This window comes from Sorex araneus, chromosome 6, assembly GCF_027595985.1.
Source record: "Sorex araneus isolate mSorAra2 chromosome 6, mSorAra2.pri, whole genome shotgun sequence".
NCBI classification, from domain to species: domain Eukaryota; kingdom Metazoa; phylum Chordata; class Mammalia; order Eulipotyphla; family Soricidae; genus Sorex; species Sorex araneus.
This window is the reverse complement of record NC_073307.1, coordinates 89,088,100-89,115,517: the sequence shown is the minus strand read 5'-3', so window position 1 is coordinate 89,115,517 and position 27,418 is coordinate 89,088,100. Positions and strand designations below refer to the sequence as shown.

The following is a 27,418-nucleotide window of genomic DNA, read 5'->3' as shown; positions in this document are numbered from 1 at the left end:
GGTCCCACACACACCATCAGGAGTAAATTCTGAGTGCAGAGCAAGGTGTAACTGCTAAGCATTGCCTAGTAAGGCCCCAAAACTGTTAGCACTGTCATCCTATTGTTCATCGATTTGCTTGAGCAGGCACCAGCAACGTCTCCATTTTGAGACTTGTAACTGTTTTTTGGCATATCAAATACGCCATGGGTAGCTTGCCAGGCTCTGCCATGCGGGAGGGATACTCTCAGTAGCTTGCCGGGCTCTCCAAGAGGGATGAAGGAATGGAACCCGGGTTGGTCGCATGCAAGGCAAATGCCCTACCTGCTGTGCCATCGCTCCAGCCTCACATATAATGGTGAGAAAAAGGCATAGAACTGTTCCCTAGCTTGCATAAAAATACTGTTGAATTTTCTATTGAATTTAATAATACATTGAAATTTAGGTAGGAATTTTTAATATAGCCATAAGAAGACTATTTTATTATAAAAACACTGAGTATGCCTTATTTTGAGAAGAAATGCAATGGAAATATGATCACAATGACAACTGACATGCCCACAATATGTTTCAAAATCTAAAAAAATCATTCCAGTGTATTACCTTTTATCTCCTTCCTCCTCCTCCTTCCATCTATTATACCCATGTATATACCCATAAAAATTAATATAAAAATGTCACATATGTTCTCCCATATTCTCTTCTAACTTCAGATATACTCCTTTCTTTTTCATGTTCAGTTTCCCCAAAATCTGGTTTTTATTGAATGTTATTCTGTACAATATACTGCTACAAACGGAGGAGTTGGGACAGATGTTAGGTGTCTTCTTTCCCCTCATTCTACACCCAAAGTAGGTTTTTAGAACAGCTTTATTAAAATAAAATTAGCATGCCTGTACATACTTATTAAACTTAAAGTGTTAATTTTTTTTTCTTTTTGGGTCACATCCGGCAATGCACAGGGGTTACTCCTGGTTCTACACTCAGGAATTACTCCTGGCAATGCTCAGGGGACCATATGGGATGCTGGGATTCGAACCCGGGTCAGCCGCATGCAAGGCAAATGCCCTACCCGCTGTGCTATCGCTCCAGCCCCCTAAAGTGTTGATTTTTAAATATGAATGCATGCATGCATATTATTGTGAAACTGTCAACACAAGGCAACAAACATATCAGTTACCTACAAACGTTTCATCACAATTGTTCCCCTCTTGTAATTCTTTCCCATCCCTCTAGACCTATTCCTAAGAAACTGCTGCTTCCAATCACCACAGGTAGGTTTTTAGCTTGCAGAATTCCCTACACACAGAATCACAAAGTAAAAGTTATCTTGCTATCATAGCATCCAGTTGAAAGTACATTTGGTTTGTTTCTAATTTTTATCTATTACAAATAAAATTGGCACAAGAATTCATGTATAGGTCATTGAATGGGGCCATATCTCAAGTAAGACATTCTATGTATTTACATAAACAATTTTTTATTTAAGAGAGAAGCATAGAAATGGCAGATTGGGGCCAGATCCACGGGGCCAGATCCATGGGGCGAGATCCATGAGAGCGGGAGAGAAGCGGAGAGAGAGAATGAAATAAACGGATCGAGCAACCAGTTTGGCCTTCTTCCTTCTTCCTTCCGTCGCCTGCCCTCGATCGACGGCACACACAGCAGTTCCCGGGCACCGGGCGCGGGCGGTGAGACAGAGCCACCTGGAGAGCCCGCGAGTGCGCGCGCCCCCTCGGCAAGCCTTAGTTTTTTACAGCTGGCGTCCCTGGAGCGGGCATGAACTACCAACTAAAGGTTGCACATCTATGACTGCTGAGGAACCAGACCAGAGAATGGCTGCATTCCTCTGCTGAAGTTCTGCCAGAAGTTGTGGTGCTCCTGTTCCAGTGCTCCCTGACTGATCCAGTGCTTCCTGAAATTTATTGGACTCCTAATAGCTGCTTTCCAGAGACTCATTGCTGCTGTCACTACTGATGCTGTTACGGGACAACTCTTCAATTTTGATCCAGACACTTCATTTCTTCAAAATGGGACTAAATGACCCTTAATCATTGGTGACTCTCACCACCCCTGGACAGTGCAGGACAATTGGACGCTTTACTATAAGCACTGCTCTGGACCCAGGGTCAGACTGAAATCTTAGTACAACTAATAAGACTGTATTGTGATTTAGAATTCTGCTGTGATTTGGAATTGTACTGTATTTAGAATTGTTCCTCTTTCTATTTCAAATTTTTGTAATTTTGTAAACAGAAAAGGGGGAGAAGTAGGATGACATTACTTTGTCCTTTCCCTCCTTGCCACAAGTAGCTTGTCCCGGTTTTAACTATAAGTTAAGAGCTTGATCATAGACAAATGCTGTCATGATCCAATAGTAATTATGAGACTGGGACCCTGCCAGGGATAGGAAAGACTGATCTGGCCTGAGCACTGTAGTCTGAGATTGAGATGGCCCCAGGAGAGCAATTCTATAAGCTTTAATGCATCTCTTATTGTGTCCATACAAAATAATTAATATTATGAATTCTTATATGTTTGCTGGCTAAGGAGAAGAGAAACACATTCATGGGACTCCGCCCTTGGGTGGATCCTCCTGCTGAAAGAGAATTAAGTCCTAGGAGAAGCATCCCCTGAGGGAAAGGAACCTCAACCCTATTGATGGTGACCACACCTATGTGTATGCCCCAAACCCCTCATGCGGTGGAGATTTAACTAGGCTGTAAGATTGGGTTGGGGGGCCAGATCCACAGGGCAGATCCACGGGGGCCAGATCCACAGATCCAGAGAGAGACCAAGAGCCGGGAGAGAAGCAGGGAGAGAGAATGAAATAAACGGATCGAGGAACAACAACAACAACAAAAAAAGAAATGGCAGCTTGTTTTGGGGAAATTGGTTGTTTTTGTTTGGGGGGGGGTCACACTCTGCAGTGCATAGGGCTTATTTCTGGCTCTGTTGCTAAGAGATCACTCTTGGCGGTGCATTAGAGAATCTTATGTTCTGGGATCAGAACCCAGGTCAGCCACATTCATGCAAGCACCCTATCCTCAAGAGAGATCTAATTCCTCAACACAGGAAAAAAAAATTGTGGGGCTGGAGCGATAGCACAGCGGGTAGGGCGTTTGCCTTGCACGGGGCTAACCTGGGTTTGATTCCCAGCATCCCATATGGTCCCCTGAGCACGGCCAGGGGTAATTCCTGAGTGCAGATCGAGGAGTGACCCCTGTGCATCGCCAGGTGTGACCCAAAAAGGAAAAAAAAAAAAAGTGTGTAAAAGAACCAGCATGTCCAAGAAATGTTCTATATTGATCAGAGTCTAGAGACCATCCTTCTGCAAGATTAGAAGTGTTTATTATATTTTTGTGTGGTTGGGTGGGGTTAGGTTTATTAGTTGGCTTTTTGTTTATTTGTTTTTTACTTTTGTTTGATTGGTTGTTTTTGGTTTGGGGGCCATACTGATACTCAAGGCTTACTCTTAGCTCTGTGCGCAGGGGGTCACACCTGGTCTGGCAGTATTTGGGGGACCAGATGTGGTGTCAGGGATTGAACCAGAGTCAGCAGCATGTAAAGCAAGTGACTATCCTTGTACTATTTCCCTGGCCCTGGAAAAAGCATTTTTAATTCCCCAGTTCCAACCCATCTCTTATGCCTAACAATATTTTTGCCATAATAGTCAAATTTCTGTGTCTTTGTGTGATTTTGTGCATATAGTTTTACAAACTTTGCATTCCTTGATCTTTTACACTTGACAAATCTCTTCCCATATTTTATGACACAACTTAAGTGTCTCTTTACAGAAAGGGATTTTCTGCTCATTCCTGTCTCCTAATTGATAGGGCCACTTCTTTTTCTTTTTCTTTTTCTTTTCTTTCAGCCCTCTGGTTCAAACCCATGATCATTGTTATTATCACATCACTTCCTCTTATTTGAATTTGTATTATTTAGAGCTAAAATTATGTCTCATTTACTTTCATTTAATCATTTAGATGTTATAATAGTCATGGCTAATTTTATGGCTAACTCTCCGTCCCATTATAAAAAAAAAGAAAAGCAAGTATTGCTTATAGTCAACCAACATAAATTAGGCATTTATGTCAATTGCATTTTAAATAGTTGCAGTGATAAAATACTTAACTTTTACCTTTTTCCTTTATTTTAGCATAATCTAACTATATTACTATTGCTAATTTTTGGTTTTAATACATTCATCAGAAACCAAGTATAAGTATTTAAATACTTGTACTTGACAACCATAGTATATTACTATTCAATATTATCTCCTAAAACATAAAAATCTGTAGAGCAATGCTCTCAATCTTGTCTGGTTAATTCACATCCCATGTAGAAGAAAACATAAGTATATCAGGGAACCAGCCTTTTTTAATAACTTCCTGTTTTGCTTGACTCCACCTTCATTATCTAGCCTTTCTCTTTCTTTTTGTGGAAGTAAAATGATTTTTAGAATTCATAGTGGTCATTTTCTTCAAGAGGACATTTCTAGAGGGAAATGCAAGATCATTCAGGAATCTAAAACTTTGCAGTGGAAGAACTCGACATGGTGTTACAGGACAACTACAGAATTTCTGGTAAACTTTTTATTCATTCAACATTTACTCTTTTATGGACTAAAACATCATATTGACAGTCAATGACCCCAATTTTATGGTCACTTAAATTAGAAGAGTAAGCAATGAAAAGGGTATTGAACTTATATGGCAGTACCTTTTATCTATCAAGGATTCAAAGTGTAAAATATGAGATTAGGATTAGATTTGGCATGATTTTTGTAAAACTCCTGAGATGGAATTAAGTAAGGAACTGAAATGAACTATGTTGGGAAGATAGTTTTCAGGAATGAACAGGTAGGAATGAATTTTGAATGGAAGTTGATTAGCTAGAGAAAATTTTTTAACTGAGAGTTTAAATCTACTTCATAATTTCTATGGGCGTGTTGAACTCAATTAAACTTTTAGTGTTAGTTTAGAGCAAAATTTCTCAATCTTTTTCCTGCCCTGATCCCCTTCCAACCCTATTTCCTTTGTCTGGTCTTCTTATCCTGCAAGCTGCCCCCTCCTCATTTTACTGGTGTCTCCCTTGGAATATTCTGGGGGTCACAGGAGCCACATGACTCCAGTTGGGAAAAAATAAAGTAGACTAAAGTGGGCAAGAAATGAGAAGATGATAATATCTTTCAAGGGTGCTTTTATGGAGTAAGAGTCATTATTTGGTTGTTTTTTAAATGTAAATATTGTCACTTTATCCCATCAATGTGTTGTTAAGTTACTGTTGCTCTGTACCAAGTACTGGTGAAACTGTAGTGAATGTGATGGAGACAAATAACTCCTTCACAGAAGGCTGATTAACAAGGTGGGATGGAGATGTGCCTGAAAAGAGAAATGCTCACTTATCATTTGATTGATGCCTTTTAAATTTTGTATATATATATATTTTTTTTTTTTTTTTTTTTTTTGCTTTTTGGGTCACACCCGGCGATGCACAGGGGTTGCTCCTGGCTCTGCACTCAGGAATTACTCCTGGCGTTGCTCAGGGGACCATATGGGATGCTGGGAATCGAACCGGGGGGGTCGGCCGCGTGCAAGGCAAACGCCCTACCCGCTGTGCTATTGCTCCAGCCCCAAATTTTGTATATTTTAAGGTCTGCTTTCGCAGTCTTTTTCACATCCCCAACTTCCTTCTAATTCCTAACTCTATGGTTGCCTGTTAAGATATGTTTTCAACATACGATCGAATGATGCCATTCCTACAGGTCTGACTGTTGGGGGAAGAGCTCCAAATAATGATAGTGAGTTTTCTGCCGAAAATTGAATGTAATCAAAGTAAGGAGAGAGTAAAGTGGAAATCATCTGCCACACAGGCAGAGGAGGAGTGGGGGGTGGGGTATGCAGGGGTTCTTTATGGTGGAACATGTGCACTGGTGAAGGGACAGGTGTTTGATCATAGTATGACTGAGACTTGATCCTAGAAGCCCTGTAACTGTTCTCACTGTGACTCAATTAAAAAACTAAATCACTGTCATCCCATTGCTCATTGATTTGTTCGAGCGGGCACCAGTAACGTCTCTCATTGAGAGACTTATTGTTACTGTTTTTGGCATATCCAATACACACGGGTAGCTTGCCAGGCTCTGCCGTGCAGGCTCCATATTCTTGGTAGCTTGCCTGGCTCTCCGAGAGGGGCGGAGGAATCGAACACAGGTCGGCCGCGTGAAAGGCGAAAGCCCAACCGCTGTGCTATCGCTCCAGCCAAAAATAAATAAACTATTAAAAAAAAAAAGATATGTTTTCAAAGCCATTTTCATTGAGGCTACTTGATACCTTGTGCTTGCAATTTAGGAGGATCTTCTGCTTTAGTTCAACCTGCCTTCACCAGTTCTCTTTGAAAGGGCGATACCTTTTCCCTTTTGATTTTTATTTCCCAGACTTTAGAAGGCGGTTCGTTCTTTTGAGTTCCTTCGCAATCTCTGTGGTCTCCGTTCTCAGCACCTGCTGGATCACTTCTACTCTTGGTGAGTCCTTGGTCAAATGTCCTTGCAGTCTTTGCCAAATTTGATAAGAGGAAGTACAAGCAAATAATATAGACCAGAAAGACAGCTTAAAAGTTGGAGTTCACCCTTTGCCTAGGGGAGACCAGAGCTCTCAATTTTCAGTACAGCCTAATTACAGAGCCATGAGTAGTCCCAAAGCACTGACAAATGTCCCACCCACCTCCCCCCACCACACACACACACACACACACACACACACACACACACACACACACACAAATTCTTATCCTTAGAACTTATGCCAGAGAGATAACAAAACAGATCAGGTACTTGCTTGTCTTGTACACCCTGACCCAGGTTCAGTCTTTAGCAACCTATATGATGCTCCAAGCTCCACCAAGAGTGGTTCCCTGAGTGTTGAGTCCAGGAGTAAGCCCTAAGAAACACTGGGTGTGATGCCAAACAAACAAAAAGACTAAATAGCATCTAAAAACATGCTCTATGTATTCAAAGGATCAGATTTTTCTTTATTTAGGGGGGGTTCCCTTTTTATTTTATTTTATTTTATTTTATTTTTTGCTTTTTGGGTCACACCTGGCGATGCACAGGGGTTACTCCTGGCTCTGCACTCAGGAATTACCCCTGGCCGTGCTCAGGGGACCATATGGGATGCTGGGATTCGAACCCGGGTTGGCCGCGTGCAAGGCAAACGCCCTACCCGCTGTGCTATCTCTCCAGCCCCCTGGTTTCACTTTTTTTTTTTTTTTTTTTTGCTTTTTGGGTCACACCCAGCGATGCTCAGGGGTTACTCCTGGCTTTGCACTCAGGAATTACTCCTGGCGGTGCTTGGGGGACCATATGGGATGCCGGGGATCGAACCCGGGTCGGCCGCGTGCAAGGCAAACGCCCTACCCACTGTGCTATCGCTCCGGCCCCTGGTTTCACTTTTTAAGGATCAAATTTTTAAAGCACAAAATAAAATTTTGTCATGTAACATGAAAAGTAATAATAACATCAGTACTCCAAAAAAATTAACTCTTGCAGGTAAAAAATGCCTTTTAAAGATTGAAAATTGTGTCTGAAAAATAGAGACTAGAGAGGAGGATAAATCTTAGAATTGTTTGGATAAAAATGCATTTTAGAAATTCACTAAGTTTAAATGTCAGATTTTATCTTAAAATATACTGAGTAAAGTGAGATGTGTATTATTGGGATAACACTAATTTATCTGAAGGAATGATAAGGTGGTAGTTGAGACATTCTCAAGTGACATAAGATTACAGTAGAAGAGGAAAAGTATCTCCATATCAATTTCTATTTAAGTAAATAAGTTTCAGTAAGATCTTAGACAGTTTTATTAAATCTCATGATATTTCTCATATATGTATGGTATACATGTTAAATTCATTAAGTTAATCCTTAATCCTTATCATCATCATTCTTTCAGTTGAATTTATGTATGATTTAAGTTCTAAATTTTTTGGTTAAGATTTATAAAACTTTTAATAACAGAATTTTTATTATACCCCAAATCCAAACCATCACCAATCTCAACATACCAAAGGCTCAAAGTCCCCTCTTTCTGAGAACCCTACCTCCTTATAAAACTCATTTTTAAAATTTCACTTATTATAGTTTGGGTCAAATTCTTAAAATAATGTTAACTCATGGTTTCCACAGGTACGTAGTTACATCACTTCTAAACCACAAAAATATCCAAGACCTTTGACACTTATTAGCATAACCTTCAAGTCACCTAATTTTCTTCTTTCACTTCTCTTTCCTTTGTATCCTTGTTCTTTATAATCCAGAGTCATGGATTAACCAAAATTTGATACCTTTCCATCCCTTATCTTGGTACTCTCTATACCAGGTATTAGTTCAATCAGTCAGTATTTACCCTCCAACTTATTTTGCTTAAAATGATACGTTAAGTTGCATCAAACTGCATGTTTTTTTTCTTCTGTCTACATAATATTCCATTGTATAGATGTACCAAACTTCTTTAACCATTTCTCTGCCACTGAACATCGGGGTGGTTTCCAAATCCTGGCTATTGTAGTAGGGGCTGCAATAAACATAAGTGTGCAGACATCTTTTTCAAATTACTATTTTTGAGTTTGGGGTGGTGGGCTAGATGCCAAGAAGTGAAATGGATGGGTCATATGGGACTCTATTCTTAGTTTCTGCAAAAATCTCCACGCTGTTTTCCGTAAAGGCTGACTCAGAAGACAAATCCCATCAACAGTGAGTGAAGTTTCCTTTTTCCCCACATCCCAGTCAGCACTGATTGTTTCCTGTGTTCTTGATGCATATTTTTACTGGTGTGAGATAATATCTCATGTCGTTTTGATTGAGATTTCCCTGACAATAATTGATAATGAATAGTTTTTTGTATGCTTAGTGGCTATCCATTTGTCCTCTTCATGGAAATGTCTGTTCATCTCTCTCCAGTTTTTGTTTAATGGTTTTAGAGAAACAATATCTAATACTTTTCCATTTTTAAATATTTATATAAATAGAAAAGTCTATGTTTTTTATTTTGAGGCCACACTCGGCAATGGTCTGGGGTTACTCCTAGCCATGCACTCAGGAATTATTCCTAGTGATGCTCAGGGGACCTTATGGGATGCAGGGGATTGCACCCAGGTAAGCTGATGTCAGACAAATGCTCTACCCACTATACTATTACTCCAGCCCCAATATTAAACTCTATGGATAGAATATAAGTTGACAGTATAAAGAATATCAACAATAAGATAAAGATATCATAAAAATTTGTTAACAAGCCTTATGTCATTATTTTTTTGAAGTCTATAAATTATTAGTGTTTGGATTTCCTATGAAACATCATACTCTGGATGGGCCGGGAATATTTCTAAAATATGTCTTGGGACTGGATCGATAGCACAGCGGGTAGGGCGTTTGCGTTGCACGCAGCTGACCCAGGTTCGATTCCCAGCATCTGATATGGTCCCCTGAGCACCACCAGGAGTGATTCCTGAATGCAGATCCAGGAGTAACCCCTGAGCATCACCAAGTGTGACCCAAAAAGCTAAAAAATAAAATAAAATATGTCTTTAGAAGATAAATAATTTGGGGCTGGAGCAATAGTACCATAGGTACCCAAGTTCAGTCTCTGCATCCCATTGGCCCCCCAAGCACCTTCAGGAGTAATTTCTGATTGCAGAGACAGTAGTAACCCCTGAGCATCACTAAGTATGACCCAAAAAGCAAAAAAAAAAAAGATAAATAATTTAAAGAACATCAATTCCAGACTTGCTCTCGGGATCTTAATCAATTGCTGCCTTTACCCATTTTTTCAGGAGAATCAGGCATGGAGCTGAGGCTGGTGTCTGGAGAAAATAACTGTTCTGGGCGAGTGGAGGTGAAATTCCAGGAGCAGTGGGGAACAGTGTGCAGTAACGACTGGGGCAAGGAAGAGGCCTCCGTAATTTGTAGGCAGCTGGGATGTCCAACTGAGATCCAAGCCACTGGCTGGAATAATTCCACTCTAGCCTCTGGACCCATTTGGATGGATCATGTTTCGTGTCGGGGAAATGAGTCCGCTCTCTGGGACTGCAAACACGATGGATGGGGAAAACATACATGCTCTCACCAACAGGACGCCGGAATAACATGCTCAGGTAAAACTTAACTAAGTCAAAGTGGCCACATGAACTATGCTGTGAGGGCGGGGGGTGGGGGGGAATATGTAGATAAATTAAAAATGGAAAAGAGGGACTGGGGAGAACGTAAAGGGGTTATAGTCCCAGCACCACATGATTATTTCGAATAGGTTTTCTTAATTTTTAATAATTGGGTATATGCTGGGGGCTGGAGCGATAGCACAGCGGGTAGGGCATTTGCCTTGCACGCGCCAACCCAGGTTTGATTCCCAGCATCCCATATGGTCCCCTGAGCACCGCCAGGAGTGATTCCTGAGTGCGGAGCCAGGAGGAACCCCTGCGCATCGCCGGGTGTGACCCAAAAAGCAAAAAATAATAATAATAATAATTGGGTATATACTCCAAGTTATTGCAGTGCTCTTGCAGGCTGTTGTGCATACTTACACGTTTTCAATTTCACAGTTTTCTATTTTATAATTTCAAATTCATTTTTAGATAGCTATTTATTCTCTGAACTATTTCTATTAAAGAAATATTCAAATAAATATTTCACATTTTATTCACCTGCCATTTGTCATACTTTATTGTCAGGACCAATACTATTTTTTCAAGCTTTTTAAATGAATTTACTTGAGTCAAATATATCTATTCCCCAACAAGAGAGAGTATTTGCTCTGTCTTCAAAATACAAGAAAACAGTGCCAAATAGAAAATTTTTCTACTGGATAAAAAGTAGATTTAAAAGTCTACTTTAAAAGATTTTTAACAATCTTTTAAAAAAAGGTTTACCTTGGTTTAAAAAGATTAAAACACCAATCTGTGTAAAACTGGACAGCATTCAAGATAAAATGAAGAAGCATTCTTCATTTTAGAGACAGTATCAAATCCAAGGATCACAAAGACTCTTGTTTGCTAAGGGAAAAAGAAATCACTATTAAATGAATACAAAAATCCTTGACTTATTTAAAATATTACAATTCCTGGACAGCGTGGCAGCAAATGCAGCCTTGTGACATCTCACACTCTCTACCACTGATGAACCAGGAGTGGCACACATCGAAAAGGATGCAACCAATCTCGAGCGATAGCACAGCAGTTGGGCGTTCGCCTTTCACGCGGCCGACCCGAGTTCGATTCCTCCGCCCCTCTCGGAGAGCCTAGCAAGCTACCGAGAGTATCAAGCCCGCGCAGCAGAGCCTGGCAAGCTCCCCGTGGCGTATTGGATATGCCAAAAACAGTAACAACAAGTCTCTCAGTGAGAGACGTTACTGGTGCCCGCTCGAACAAATCGATGAGCAACGGGATGACAGTGACAGTGATTAGCACACAAGGCTCAAACTGTAACAACATATTAGTAATCTCATATGTTGTTATACAAGGGCCAAATAACTCCAGGGTGAGATACAACAATCTTCACACACTTTCTTCTAAGGAAACTTTCTTGGATCAGTTTTAGAGAATTATTCATAACAAGCAATACAAAATAAATTAAGTGCCTGCTGCTGGGGCAGGCTTGGGTCATGGTTGGGAAAATACGAAATAATGGTGATGGGTATGGTGTCATGGTAGTGGGATTGGTGTTGGAATATCAAATGCAATAAACTATTGTGAACGACCATATAAAAATAAAATTTACATTTAAAAAATAGACGAGTGAATATCAAAATGCTGGTCTTCGCTCTGTTGTATCTAGATGGAGCCAACGTGGAGATGAGACTAACAAATGGAGGCAACCAATGTACTGGAAGGATAGAGGTCAAATTCCAAGGAAAGTGGGGAACAGTGTGTGACGACAGTTTCACCTTACAACATGCTTCTGTGGTTTGTAAACAACTTGAGTGTGGAGCTGCTATCAGTTACTCAGGTTCAGCTCATTTTGGAGAAGGTTCCGGACCAATCTGGTTTGATGACCTTGAATGCCTGGGAAATGAGTCAGCTCTCTGGAAATGCAACCATCAAGGATGGGGGAAGCATAACTGCCGTCACTCTGAAGACGTTGGAGTAGTCTGTCTAAGTAAGAATTGATCTGGACTTATTCTCTTCTTTTAGGAGATGATGCAAAAATGGTGGGGAAGGGTAAGAGTCTTTAAAGCCTGAACTCCTAAAACCAGGATAAAGTCAGTTTTATTTGTCACCTGATAATAACCTAATTTTTGTTCTAGTGCTGTAGAGATTTATCCATTATTGAAATTAGAATAAAGAGATTAGAATGAAGGAGGATCTGGTATAAGTGAGATCCAAAACATAAAGATAAAAGGAGATATTTATCAAATAGTCCAATAAGGAAGAAAGGAAGAAAGAAAGAAAGAAAGAAAGAAAGAAAGAAAGAAAGAAAGAAAGAAAGAAAGAAAGAAAGAAAGAAGAGAGAGAGAGAGAGAGAGAGAGAGAAGAAAGAAAGAGAGAAAGAAAGAAAGAAAGAAAGAAAGAAAGAAAGAAAGAAAGAAAGAAAGAAAGAAAGAAAGAAAGAAAGAAAGAAAGAAAGAAAGAAAGAAAGAAAGAAAGAAAGAAAGAAAGAAAGAAAGAAAGAAAGAAGGGAGGGGGAGGGAGGGAGGGAGGAAGGAAGGAAGGAAGGAAGGAAGGAAGGAAGGAAGGAAGGAAGGAAGGAAGGAAGGAAGGAAGGAAGGAAGGAAGGAAGAGAAAGAGGAGAAAAAGAAAGAAAACATAACTTCTTTTGACTTTTTTTTTAATTCATTTTTATTGACTGAAGTTCTGTGATTTACAATACTGTTATTGGTGGCTTCTCATGCACAAAATTTTAATGCCACACCCATTACCAGTATACCCCCTCCCAAAAGGACCTCAAAGTCACACTCCAACAACTCAATGCTTTTTCATTGATCAACTCTTTCATTCTTTTTGCTTTGGCTCTTTGTTACCTTCCTGCATATCCTTAAGTTGCACTTACTAGTAAGATACTTCTACTAAGGAAGGAGTAGAAACTCCTTCCTTTCTGACTGAAACTCCTTCCTCTCTGACTGGCTTCACTTAGCCCAGTAGCCTCTAGTTCCACCCACATTGCTGCAAATTGCATGATTTCGTTCTTTCTTAGAGCTACATAGTTTTAAAAAAACAAATCACTTCCTCCATATCCTTATTACCCTAGACCTACATAAGTTTCCTGTTAGCTAATTTTTTTTTTCCAAATTCACAGAGCCCAGCGATTTATAAAATGGCATTTGGGTTTCCTAGGAAAACCTTATTTGTGCAGCCACTGTGTTAATCTAGTGACTTTCATGTACCATGACTCGCCACAAAATAAGTATGATGTCTCTGTGTGTGCAGGAATGCCATCTCCTTGTTTTTATTTGCACTTTTAGTTTGTAGTAAGCCTAATATGGTTAGAGAACATAACCATACTAATCCCAGAGAACATTTAAGAAGAGTGTAAAAATATTTTTTATCAGTACACATATGCCTCTCTCTCTCTCACTGTCTCCCTTTTCTCTCTCTTTCAGTCTCTGTCTCTTGCTCTCTTTTTCTCATGCAATCTCTTATTCTCTTCTCTCTCTAAATGAATGAAACTCAACTTAAGCTAATTTAAAAAGAGATTATATCGACACAGGAAACCTAGCAGGCTTCATACCAAACTGGATTCCTCTGCTTAACCAATGTAATCAGAATTCTGATAAGATTGAGATGGATTTTTTCATATTGAACAATGTGACCTTTTGGATATGAATTATAGAATTCTGACATAAAATCAAAAAGGATTTCCTTAACTGAGGAAAGTGCAATGATTTAGGATACAAGAAACTCAGTATATATCTCCACTTCCTTCTATCAAACTCTTTCAAGCTCCCCAATGAGAAGGATGCTTTTCAGTAGGTCTTATTAATCCTGAGTATTTCAGCAACAAGAAGTAAAATTACCTGAGATAAAAAGCAGTGTACTTATTGCAGAATATATTGTAAAATCAAGATCTCTTCTTTGAGGAATACTAGTAAAAAAAACAGTGTACTTTTTGCATTGAATAAAATCAAGAATGCATTGTAAAATTAAGGTCTCTTCTTTGGTTGGAAGAAGGTTCAATTGTTAATAGTAAGGTGTCTCTCTATACTTCCTTTTAAACATAGCCCTCCCAAAGGTGCCAGGCATGTAAGACCAACCAGATTAGTAATCTAGGCAAAAAGTCCAAATGAATGTTGGGTTTTTAGGCAGACCAGGATCACAAATACACATGTAACAAGAAAAATAATCAACAATTTCAACAAAAACTCTTCCCTGGTCACTGGTCACTGTCATTGTCATCCCGTTGCTCATCGATTTGTTCGAGCAGGCACCAGTAAAGTCTCTCATTGAGAGACTTATTGTTACTGTTTTTGGCATATCCAATACGCATGGGTAGCTGAAAAACTCTTAGGTACTATATGCTCTTTTCTTGCCTGATCCCTTCCATCTCAGTGATCTTCACTGACAGTATACCCTTGTTTTCCCTGTCTCTCCCTAGCCCCTTTGTTCTTACTCAGCTCAACAACAGTATTTAAAGTTCATAGACTCAAGTCGCTTCTTGATCACTGATTTGATTTGTGTCTCCCTCACAGAAGGAGCAGATCTGGACCTGAGACTGGTAGATGGTGTCAACAATTGTTCCGGGAGATTAGAAGTAAAATTCCAAGGAGAATGGGGAACAGTGTGTGATGACCGCTGGGATGGTACTGATGCTGCTGTGACATGTAAGCATCTGGGATGTCCAACTGCGCTCACAGCCACTGGTCGAGTTAACGCCAGTGAGGGAACAGGAAATATCTGGCTTGACAACGTTTCCTGCGAAGGACACGAGTCTGAGCTCTGGATGTGTGGACATCATGAATGGGGCAAGCATTACTGCCAACATCATGAAGATGCTGGTGTGACATGCTCTGGTAAGTGGAAACAAAAGGGAAAAAACAAAGAAAGCAAGACTTGGGTATCTCGGGAACATCAAAAGATGTCAGATATGAAAAGCTAAAGTATCCAGAAATGTCCTTCTTAGGAAGAATTCTTTTACAGTTGTGAGAAATCTTGAACTCACTCTTTAGCTAGTTTAAAGGGTTTCCTTGCGCAGTTGTCTGGAATAACTATTCAAACTTGTCAGGAAACCCACTTTGCATGTTAAATCCACCCAGGATTCAAAAAAAGAAAAAGAAAAACGCTACTACTGTCTTCATATCTGACTTGCTCATATTTTTCTGACATTAACAACTTTCATTCCATTGAAACTATAATTCTACTAATCTTCAGATTCATGTTTGGCGGGTGGAAGGAATGAAACAAAAGATGAGAGAACCATTATTTCCATATCTCAGGGTCTAGAAAAGAGATAGATAAATAAAATAAATACGGCATTTGGGGAAAATGGCAATACAGAGGTGAAGGCACATGCCTTGCAAGAAGCCGACGCCCATTTGACACCCAGGACCACGTGGTTTCCCAAGTAATGCAAGGGTTAACCTAGAGTCCCCCTGTGAGCACTGCATCCTTGCATTGAACGCCAGTCGGATAAATCCCACTGGGAAGGGTCCCCAGGCACTTGGGAGACTCAAAAAGAACAAAGCTAATAACATTTGGGGAACCAAGGAGATAGCACAAGGGCTCAGGGGCACATGCTGTGCATGCTTAGGACCTGAGTGAGCTCCCTCGAACCTCAAGGCCCTTGAGCACTGGAGGATGTGTCTTGGACCACCCCAAATACTACCAGAAGACCCTGGTGGTGCTACCGCAGGACCCGAGCAACAGTGACTGCATCCTCTGACCCCTAGCATCAACTCTTCTGAATAGGCTGACCGACTATTTCTGAAACTAGCACCCCCACCCGCTGAGCACAGTTTGGGAGGACCCTTACACTTTTTTTGTTTTGTTTTGTTTTTTTAGTTATTCTTTAGGAGCCAAGCTCTGTGTGTCTCTATGGCTTAAGTTTATGTTTCTTTTGCAGATGGATCAGATGTGGAACTGAGGCTGATAGGTGGAGGCAGCCGCTGTGCGGGGACAGTGGAGGTGGAAATTCAGAAACTGTTAGGGAGAGTGTGTGACAAAACCTGGGAACTGAGACACGCTGATGTGCTTTGCAGGCAGCTGCGATGTGGATCTGCACTCAGAACCTCCTACCAAGTTTATTCCAAAATCCAGGCAATGAACATGTGGATGTTCCTTAGCACCTGTGAGGGCAATGAAACTTCTCTTTGGAACTGCAAGGACTGGCAGTGGGGGGGACTGCCCTGTGATCACTATAAAGATGCCCAAGTTACCTGCTCAGGTAAGACTTTCGAAGGGTTCAGAAGATGAATTCCTTTTTTGTTGTTGTTGTTTTTGTTTTTGGGTCACACCCAGTGATGCATAGGGGTTACTCCTGGCTCTGCACTCAGGAATTACTCCTGGCGGTGCTCCGGGGACCCTATGGGATGCTGGGAATTGAACCTGGGTCAGCCACGTGCAAGGCAAACGCCCTCCTCACTGTGCTATCGCTCTAGCTCCAGAAGATGAATTCTAAGAGCATAAATTTCTAATGATCTATTTGAGGCTGAGGAGAAAAATCGGGGGTTAAGGAAAACCTGAGGGCTGATCAGATTTATCTCAAGAGACCTAAAAACATCCGTTTGGTGATGAAATCCTCAACTATATCTATAATTTGTTTCGTGCCTTGGACACAGGTACTTGTTTTTAATTTGTTCACTTTCATGGCTGAATAATTTTTGAATCTATGGAGCTTAAAGCTTAATTAAGGAGAAAATAAATGTTTAAGGTAGAACGTAAATATGTTTTTCACAGGAATGTCACCACATTATTTGAAAATTAGCAATGCTGGGGCTGAGTAGATAATTCAAAGGGCTGGACCACACGCTTTGTATGTGGAAGGCCAGGTTTGAATCCCAGGACACCATCTGGTTCTCTGAACGCTTCCAGGAGAGAATCCTGAACAGTTTTCCAGGAGTCACCCCTGATCAAAATGGCAAAATAATAAAAATGATAATGATGGATCAGATGTCATGACTAAACCTTAGGATCATACTATCTTCCTATGAGAGAAGTTTTTTTCTGAGAATATTTTTTTGTTTGTTTTTTTGTTTGTTTGTTTTGGGTCACACCTAGAGATGCACAGAGGTCACTCCTGGCTCTGCACTCAGGAATTACCCCTGGCGGTGCTCAGGGGACCCTATGGGATGCTGGGAATCGAACCCGGGTCGGCCACATGCAAGGCAAACGCCCTCCCCGCTGTGCTATTGCTCCAGCCCCCTGAGAATATTTTTATATTTCACTAAAACCACTTTAAAAAGCAAACAAAAGTGAGCTCTGAGTTGAGTAGGCTTGCATAAAATCTCTACTAAAAATGAGAACTTTTCAACAACTCAAAGGTTATATATTGAAATAATTTGTTGTTAATAGCATGATGAAAAGATAGACAAGCAAAAACAATGTAAGAACAAACCCACCAAGCATGTAGAGAGCTGGTCACAGAGTGGAAACTTTCGTTCTAATCTAGTTGCGCATTTCCTGTTGTTTAAATTGCATCTGCCTTTGGTTATGGGAAAATTATGCACAGGACAAAAAGTTTTTAAAGATATACGTTTGAATTGCAATAGATATTTTCTAAGAGAGATTTCTTTTTTTTTTTTTTAAATTTATTTATTTTTAATTAGAGAATCACCGTGAGGGTACAGTTACAGATTTATACATTTTTGTGCTTATACTTCCCTCATACAAAGTTTGGAACCCATCCCTTCACCAGTGCCCATTCTCCACCACCCGTAAACCCAGTGTCCCTCCCACCCTTCCCAATCCCATCTCCCCCCCACCCCACCCTGCCACTGTGGCAAGGCATTCCCTTCTGTTTTCTCTCTCTAATTAGCTGTTGTGGTTTGCAATAAAGGTGTTGAGTGGCCACTGTGCTCAGTCTCTAGCCCTCATTCAGCCCGCAACTCCCTTCCCCCACATGGCCTTCGACTACAATGTAGTTGGTGATCGCTTCTCTGAGTTGACCTTTCCCCGGAACGTGAGGCCAGCCTCGAAGCCATGGAGTCAACCTCCTGGTACTTATTTCTACAGTTCTTGGGTGTTAGTCTCCCACTCTGTTATTCTATATACCATAGATGAGTGCAATCTTTCTATGTCTGTCTCTCTAAGAGAGATTTCTTGATTAGGCAATATAAACACATGGTAGTAATTTTTTAAATATAAACGTATAGGAGGTGGTGGTGGTTGAAAAAATAATATCACAAAATAAAAAGTATAAATTCTCCCACCAATTACTATTTCCAGCTCTTCGATTCTACTCCCCACAGACAATTTGTGTGATTGGAGTATTTATATATTCTTTAAAGACATATTTTATGGGAATATAAAAAGATGCAAACCAACCTATATATAGGTTTTACCTTAGTTTGTTGCCCAAATGGTGTCACCTTATATAAACTGGTATCGTCAGTATTCACTTACCAAACCTTTTTGTATTTGTTATTTGGGGGCCATGCCCAGTGATGCTCAGGGCTTACTCCTAGCTCTGCACTCAGGAGCTACTCCTGGCAGGGCTCAGAGGACAATACAGGGTACCAGGGACCATGTGCAAGATAAGTATTCCTCCAGGCTTAGCAAAGCATCTTGACCATAGTTTCATAACAGTATTTAAAGTGATTTCTGAAGCTTAGTACATACAACATTGTTATCAGTTATTTCATACATTTGTATTTTTTTTCGTTTACAAGGTAAAATTAGCTAGTAACAGTTTTTCTTAAACCCCACGTTTGAACGTAAGATTAATAATATTCTTGCTTTCTAACTCATTAAATTTATTCTTCTTGGAGTTTTCCTAAAGTTTGGCTTCTTTTTTTCTCTTAATTTTTTGAGTTGGATGCTAAATTTTTATTATTTAATTATAGAAATATTTGAAGTTATAGTCTTCTCTTTTGTGTATACCAGTAGTTGTGTTATATAACTAATGCATTGATTATTGAGAAATCGGTCCACTTATAACTGCTGCGTGGATACTGTGAATTGTTGTCTTTAGTGAAATTCCATCATTGTAGTACATAGTTTATGTTCTGAATTATTGAATTAATATTAATTTCAAATAGTTGCTTTGATTACTATCTAGTTTCTTTTTATCAAACCTTATAGACCCTTTTGTCCTAGGTATATCACTGGGACTCAAAACAGGGTTGAATGTATTTTTTAATTAACTGTCCAATTCTGCATTGTTATATTTTCATAATACTTATACATTATCGTCATTCTGGATTATGCTACATCTGAAAGCATATTTTTTTTTTGCTTTTTTTTTTTTGCTCAACCCAGCGATGCTCAGGGGTTACTCCTGGCTCTGCACTCAGGAATTACTCCTGGCAGTGCTTGGGGACCATATGGGATGCCGGGGATCGAACTTGGGTCGGCCGCGTGCAAGGCAAATGTCCTACCCGCTGTGCTATCGCTCTGGCCCCAAGCATATTCTACTATACGACCTTTTGAGGGACTTCACATGAGTTAGGGCATGAGTAAACATACTTGTGTGTCTCGCCATTTCCTTCTACATTTAGAAAGATTTGTATAATGACCTTTTAATTGTATTTTACATGCATTACATTCAACTAGACCACAAAGAAAACAAACCAAACCAGAGTGGCTAAATAAATATACTTTTCACAAAATAAGTCAAATAGATAAAGAGTTCAGGGCTCTATGGCCATCAAGAAATATCTAGCACTGTTTTCTGCAGTGATTATCAAATGTACTGTGCCAGAATGATAAATTTCCCTGCCACTGAGTAAGTTCTTATAGGCCATTAGCAGATCAAGTTCTGTGCTCTGAGGAGATGTTCTCTCTGTCTGCCTTCATGGAGCCAGGTGCTGTTCTTCAGCCAGTTCTTTCCAGTGTATTGCCTTTTTTCATTGGAGTTTCATTGGGGAGCATAACTGGCTATAGTTGGTTGCATTTTACCAATCTATTTCTCACTAATAGCTTCAAGGACATTTGGTCCTGTTAAAAATGTTCATGGAGACATTTGGTCCGTGTCTAAAGGTCCTTGAAATTTGGTTCTACCGAAAATTTGGTACATGATTCATTAAACGATTCATACAGTTAACTTTGTCAAAATGTTATTTATAATACCTTTACTGTAATTTACGCTCAAGTAGGAAGTTATCACCCAATGGGCTTCACCCATTGATATTCTAGTAGGAGTCACACCCACTGGATATTCTCCAAATAGCAGTGGATTCTTCTTGCAATCTAAGCTATTGTATCACTCTAGAGCATTGTTTCAAGAGTAACTTCATCCATTGACCCTAGACAATGGAGTTGCTGTTGTTGAGTTAATTAGATGCATTCCCTTCAGGGCATCTAACACCTCCACCTCTTTGTGGTGCAGAGTCCTACAATTTCCACTCCTCCCAAGCAAGAATAGAGGCCAGAATGAGGTAGTAAAGTGAGTAGGTCATCTGCCTTATATCCCGTTCCATCTCTGCACCACATACAGTCCCCTGATCCCTGCAGGAGAGATCCTTAGTGCAGAGCCCAGGAGTGAGCCCTGAGCACAACTGGGTGTGGTTCAAAAAACCAAGCAAGAATAAGAAATACTATAAAGTGTTTATGTTAAATGTGTGCTGTCCCTGGTTTTGAGACCATCTTGACCAAGCTCTTTGCTCTTTTTTTTTTTACGAACACATAAGTTTTAAATATGAAAATTTTCAAACATGAAAAATTAAAGAATTAAAAAATTACTACCATTAACATTATCTCCACACTTTCAGGTTTTTTTTAAGGAAACACAATATCATATCTGATTTTCCTTTTCTCAATATGCACTGCTAAAGACAGTTTAAAAAAATAAATACAATTATTATAACTTTCCCAAAATGAACAATAAATCCTTAACATCACATATTACCCCATTAACATTTAACTTTCTCTGACTTTTTAATTATCTGCTCTTTTTAAAAAACTTTTCCTACCATTTTCCCCTAACATTTATTTAAGTCAGATTTCTTTTTTTTTTAAGTTTTTTAAAATTTTATTGAATCACCTTGAGATAGTTACAAGCTTTCATGTTTGGGTTACAATCTCACATTGATCAAAAACTCATCCCTCCACCGGTGCACATTCCCCACCACCAATATCCCCGGTATACCCCCCTTTTCCCATCCTCCCCCTGCCTCTATCTGTCACTGTCATCCCGTTGCTCATTGATTTGTTCGAGCAGGCACCAGTAACGTCTCTCATTGTGAGACTTATTGTTACTGTTTTTGGCATATCAAATACGCCACAGTAGCTTGCCAGGCTCTGCCATGCGGGTGAGATATTCTTGGTAGCTTGCCGGGCTCTCTGAGAGGGACGGAGGAATCGAACCCAGGTCGGCCGCATGAAAGGCTAATGCCCTACAGCTGTGCTATTGTTCAAGCCAACCCCTGCCTCTATGGCAGACAATATTCCCCATATTCTCTCTACTTTGGGTCATTATGGCTTGCAACACAGACACTGAGAGGTCATCATGTTTGGTCCATTATCTAATTTCGGCACACATCCCACATCCCAACTGGTTCCTCCAGCCATCATTTTCTTAGTGATCCCTTCTCTATTCCATCTGCCTTCTCCCCTCCGCTCATGAAGCAGGCTTTCAGCTATGGGGCAATCCCCCTGGCCCTTGTATCTACTGTACTTAGGTGTCAGCCTCATGTGATGTTATTTTATACTCCACAAATGAGTGTAGTCCTTCTATGTCTTTCCCTCTCTTTCTGACTCATTTCACTTAGCATGATAGTCTCCATGTTTATCCACTTATAAGCAAATTTCATGACTTCATCTCTCCTAACAGCTGCATAGTATTCCATTGTGTAGATGTACCAAAGTTTCTTTAACCAGTCATCTGTACTAGGGCACTCGGGTTCTTTCCATATTTGACCAGACTCTTTTCAAGTTCTACCTTTCATTGGCGGTGGTGGAAGCATACCCAGCATAACTCAGAGGTTACTGCAGTCTCTGTGCTTATGGGTCACTCCTTGCAGTGCTCAGGGAACCATATACAATACTGAGGCTAGAACCTGGGTCCATAGCATGAAAGACAAGGACCTTATCCTTCCTGTACTACCACTCCAGCCCCGTCAAACTCCACCCTGATTGAAGGGGTCAGACATATTCAACCTGCAACATATTAATATGTCACTTAGAGAGATCCCACATTTGCCAAGATTTCTGTTTATTCCTCCAACTAGGAAGTCTTCCTGCATTTGCCTATTTAGTATAAATCTCACGTTCTACCAGATTTGAACTCCGACCTGTCTGCCTAACTCCATACACCATCACCAGCTGGGCTACTGGGACAAGAAGCGTTATTAGTGGTAATACAGTCACAACATAATTAGTAAACCAATAGAACATGATTGGATTTTTTTAGTATTAATCCTATAAACCAAAAGAATAAATAGGCTATTAGAATCCAGACATATTTCCTAAGTGTGAGTAATTTTTATAATACGAAATTTCAAGGGTCTCCCAGCATAGCCCAAATGTCTCAATGAATGTTTCATTAAAATACAATGGTGAAAAATACAATGGTGATAGGGGCTGGAGTGTTTGCCTTGCAGCAGTCGGCCCAGGTTCGATTCCCAGCATCCCATGTGATCCCCTGAGCACCACCAGGAGTAATTCCTGAGCGCAAAGCCAGGAGTAACCCCTGTGCAGTGCCAGGTGTGACCCAAAAAGAAAAAAAAATACAATGGTGATAACCACTGATATTGGTATACGGCTCTATCCTTACCATGTCTTTAACAACTTGAGTACCCATCGGCTGATGCCAGCTGCTTTCAAAGTTAGAAAAATAGAAATCTGAACTAAACGTTCAGGCTTCCATACTTTTTTTTTATTGTAAAAGTAACGAGGGTCTGGAGCACTTTACTTTCTCTTAGCTTGTGTTTTTGTCACTTCCTCATTTAAGGGAACAGGATACTTAGGCTTGATTTTTTTTCCCCAATTCTGCAAGTTTTACATTATAGAACTCTCAATTGATAACATCCGACAATTACAAGAAGAGTAGAATCTCCTGACAGAATTGGTGTTGTTTCTTTCCATTTAGCTTGTAATCTTGCTACATCTGGTCTAATTTTATACTATCTATGGTAATGAGGATTCATATTGTGCTCACATTCTGATTTTTTTCCAAGATTTTAGTACTTTTCCCAACTGCTCTCATTTTTTTGTTTCAGTTTTGGTGAGCATGGTTTTCTTTTCCAGGTGGCCTTGGTTCAAATATTTTAGCAAGGATACTAACACTCATTAGTTTCTCTGTCTATAATACCTGAGTCATTAGTATATTCTACCTATTATCCCATTCAATGAGATACAAACTTTAGGTTTTATTACCAGAGTGCCACATTATTTAAAATATATTTAATATACATGGTATATTATAAATATAAATATATAGTTCTGCATTATTATAAAACAAGCTCATTATATGTGTTCTTTCTTTTATTTTTTTTTTTTTGCTTTTTGGGTCACACCCGGCGATGCACAGGGGTTCCTCCTGGCTCATGCACTCAGGAATTACTCCTGGCGGTGTTCGGGGGATCCTATGGGATGCTGGGAATCCAACCTGGGTCTGCCGTGTGCAAGGCAAACGTCCTACCCACTGTGCTATTGCTCCAGCCCCGGTGTTCTTTATTTCTAATTAAAAATAGAGAATGTATAATTACTTATCTGAGTAAAGAAAATACCAAGGGATTAAAGTAGAAGGCAACCAATCATATATATATATATATATGCACATAAGGCTCAACCTTCAACCACATATTAGTAATCTCTTATAGAAGGGCTTAATGGCCCCTGGGTAAAATATAGCAATCTTCACACACTCTCATCTCATGAAAGATTTTTGGAGCATTTTTAGCTTATTCATAACAAACAATACAAAATAAATTATTTCAGTTCTGCTTTGGGGCAGGGGTTAGGGTTCAGAATGGAAACATCCAAAATATGGTTGTGGGAAGGTATAATGACGATGGGGTTGGTGCTCGAATATTAAATGTAATCAAATATTGTGAACCACTTTGTAAAAATAAAATTGAATTAAAATTAAAAAAACAAACAAACAAAAAGAAAATACCAAGGGAAATCCTAATTTATCAAAGGAATTACATACAGGCACAGAAATTTTTTATGGCTTTTATGCAAAACTACAGTCATAAAGTTATTTAAAAAATCTTAAAGTTGTAAAATCTCAATATTTTAATAATAAGCAGAATAAGTGATAGAATGAAGTCAATTTTATTTAGAGTAGTATGTTACTAGCAGAATCAAGATGAAGAAGTATAGTATTTCCAAATAACTGAAAGAAAAGCATGCTTCTCCTTAGCCCCGAACTCAGATATTTTAGGACAAAGGAAACAAAAACTATTCATTAAAAAGGCTGTCTGGGGCTAGGGCGATAGCATAACCAGTAGGGCATTTGCCTTGCACATGGCTGACCTGGGTTCGATTCTCAGCATCCTATATGGTCACCCGAGCACCCCTCAGAAGTAATTCCTAAGTGCATGAGCCAGGAGTAACTCCTATGCATTGCCAGGTATGACCCAAAAAGCAAAAAAAAAAAAATTGTCTTCAAGTATTTTAAGTTTTCACCACAGTAGATAAATTTATACTCTTATTTTATTTTTTTAATTTCCCCCCTACTGATTTTTTTCTATCTGAATCTATGATAGAACAAGCAAAACAGAACTATGGAAGTGCATGGCAATGCATAAAAATTTTATGAATACATCAGAGATTATGAAGTTTTAAAATTATACACTCTCCAAAAACTAAATTAGGGCAACTGAGAGAACAGAACAGACTAATTGCTAGTAAGAAACTTGAAACAAGGGCAAGAGAGATAGTACAGCATGTAAGACACTTGTCTTGCACCTGGTAAACCCGGGTTCATCCCTGGCATACAATATCATCTCCCAAGCCCGCCAGGAGTGATCCCCAGCACAGAGCCAGGATTAATCCCAGAACACTGTTGGACGCTCCTCAAAAATGAAAGGAAAAAGGAAGGAAGGAAGGAAGGAAGGAAGGAAGGAAGGAAGGAAGGAAGGAAGGAAGGAAGGAAGGAAGGAAGGAAGGAGGGAGGGAGGGAGGGAGGGAGGGAGGGAGGGAGGGAGGGAAGGAAGGAAGGAAGGAAGGAAGGAAGGAGGGAGGGAGGGAGGGAGGGAGGGAGGGAGGGAGGGAGGGAGGGAAGGAAGGAAGGAAGGAAGGAGGGAGGGAGGGAGGGAGGGAGGGAGGGAGGGAGGGAGGGAAGGAAGGAAGGAGGGAGGGAGGGAGGGAGGGAGGGAGGGAGGGAGGGAGGGAGGGAAGGAAGGAAGGAAGGAAGGAAGGAAGGAAGGAAGGAAGGAAGGAAGGAAGGAAGGAAGGAAGGAAGGAAGGAGGGAAGGAGGGAGGGAGGGAGGGAAGGAGGGAGGGAGGGAGGGAGGGAGGGAGGAAGGAAGGAGGGAAGGAAGGGAGGGAGGGAGGAAGGAAGGAAGGAAGGAAGGAAGGAAGGAAGGAAGGAAGGAAGGAAGGAAGGAAGGAAGGAAGGAAGGAAGGAAGGAAGGAAGGAAGGAAGGAAGGAAGGAAAATTGAAACAGGAATAAAAGTCACCAAAAACAAAAGCTGAGATCCAGACAGGTTTATTAAAAGTGAGCTCTACCAAAACTTCGAAGTAAAATCATTTTGTATACTTCTCAGGACAATATTACCTTGATACCAGAAGCAGCAGCATTTATGTATTTATATACATATATATGTATATTTATAAATTACAGACCAGATATTTCATTAACAGAAGAAAATATCCTCAACAATTTCTCAGTGAATCAAATCTAAGAATATATTTAAATAATCATTAACCATTATCAAGTAATTTCTTTCCAGGAATAGGAGGATGATTCATTATACGCAAATCAGTTAATGTGATATGCTGCTGGATGAAAGATAAAGATAAAAATAACATGACCATATCAATGGATGCAAAAAAATTTACTGACAAATTCAACCTATATTCATGATAAATACCCTCAAAAAAAAAAAAAAAAACAAGGAATGAACTTACCTCAATATAGCAAAGGCTACAAACAAACAAACCAAAAAAACCAGCTAACCTCATATTCAATGATAAAAATCTCACGGCCCTTCTTTCTTTTTTTTTAATTTTTAAATTTTATTTTATTTGTATAAAATTGGTTGCCTTCTGGGGGCCGGAGCGATAGCACAGTGGGTAGGGTGTTTGCCTTGCACGCGGCCGACCCGGGTTCGATCCATATGGTCCCCCAAGCACTACCAGGGGTGATTCCTGAGTGCAAAGCCAGGAGTGACCCCCTGAGCATCGCTGGGTGTGACCCTAAAAGCAAAAAAAAAAAATTGGTTGCCTTCTTGGGGCTGGAGTGATAGCATAGTGGGGTAGGGCGTTTGCCTTGCACGCGGCCCACCCAGGTTCAAATCCCAGCATCCCATATGGTCCCCTGAGCACCACCAGGAGTAATTCCTGAGTGCAGAGCCAGGAGTAACCGCTGTGCATTGCCAGGTGTGACCCAAAAACCAAAAAAAAAAAAAAATTGGTTGCCTTCTACTTTACAACCCATCAAATGTGGAAATGTAGTACACTACTCATAGTATATCATAGGCATGGAGTATGAGATGTTGCTACAGAAATTCTAAAATGTTAAGTAGGGCGATACAGCTGGAGCAAATTTTTAACTGGATGGTGACTTTGGAGTCCAGCTTGTTGGACATCTCTGCAGCTTGTTGATCTCTTCCGAGATTTATTTGTGAATCTCTGTATCATGGTCATTAATGAGCTGATATGGCGCCAGAGGCTTTTTTTTAAAGGCATGACTGCCAGGCTCCTGGAAGAACAAGGCGATGGGGGTGACAACCCTTCTTTAAGAGACAAGGTTACCCACTTTCAACACTGTTATTTCCTGAGCACCAAACCAGGAGTAAGCCCTGAGCACTGTTGATGTGGTCCAACACTCTTCCCTCTAAAACTTATCTCCCTGGCTTCACTTTTACTTCTACTGTGTCTTGTTTTTTCACATCTTAACTTCCAGCTTTCTTAAATTATTTATAATTACACCATGATATTACATGATTGTTTTATTCAACCAATGCTTCACACACATTGTGTATTTGTCAACCACCTTTCTTTCCGTTCAGATTTATGTTGTTTTCTATATTTTTCAAAACATCTCTGAACATAGTTAATGACCTCTTCATTTGTTAGTTTTGTGTCTAGTATACATTTATATTTTGGAACTCATAACTATTTAGCTATGCATGTTATCTACTAAACTGTGTCCTCTTGGGGAGAAAGAAATTAATGAAAAATTTAGGA

The 27,418-nt window shown here is 40.0% G+C and overlaps 1 protein-coding gene across 1 annotated transcript in view; it reads left to right on the top strand.

The window, feature by feature from the left end:
* The first annotated feature begins 4,534 nt into the window (after positions 1-4,534).
* Positions 4,535-27,418, top strand: part of CD163 (CD163 molecule) — a 39,751-nt gene continuing 16,867 nt past the window's right edge. The window contains exons 1-6 of the mRNA XM_055143597.1: positions 4,535-4,565; positions 6,419-6,505; positions 9,811-10,131; positions 11,807-12,127; positions 14,655-14,975; positions 16,025-16,345. Of these exons, the coding sequence (XP_054999572.1) occupies positions 4,535-4,565; positions 6,419-6,505; positions 9,811-10,131; positions 11,807-12,127; positions 14,655-14,975; positions 16,025-16,345 (1,402 nt within the window). The remainder of the gene's footprint in view (positions 4,566-6,418; positions 6,506-9,810; positions 10,132-11,806; positions 12,128-14,654; positions 14,976-16,024; positions 16,346-27,418) is intronic.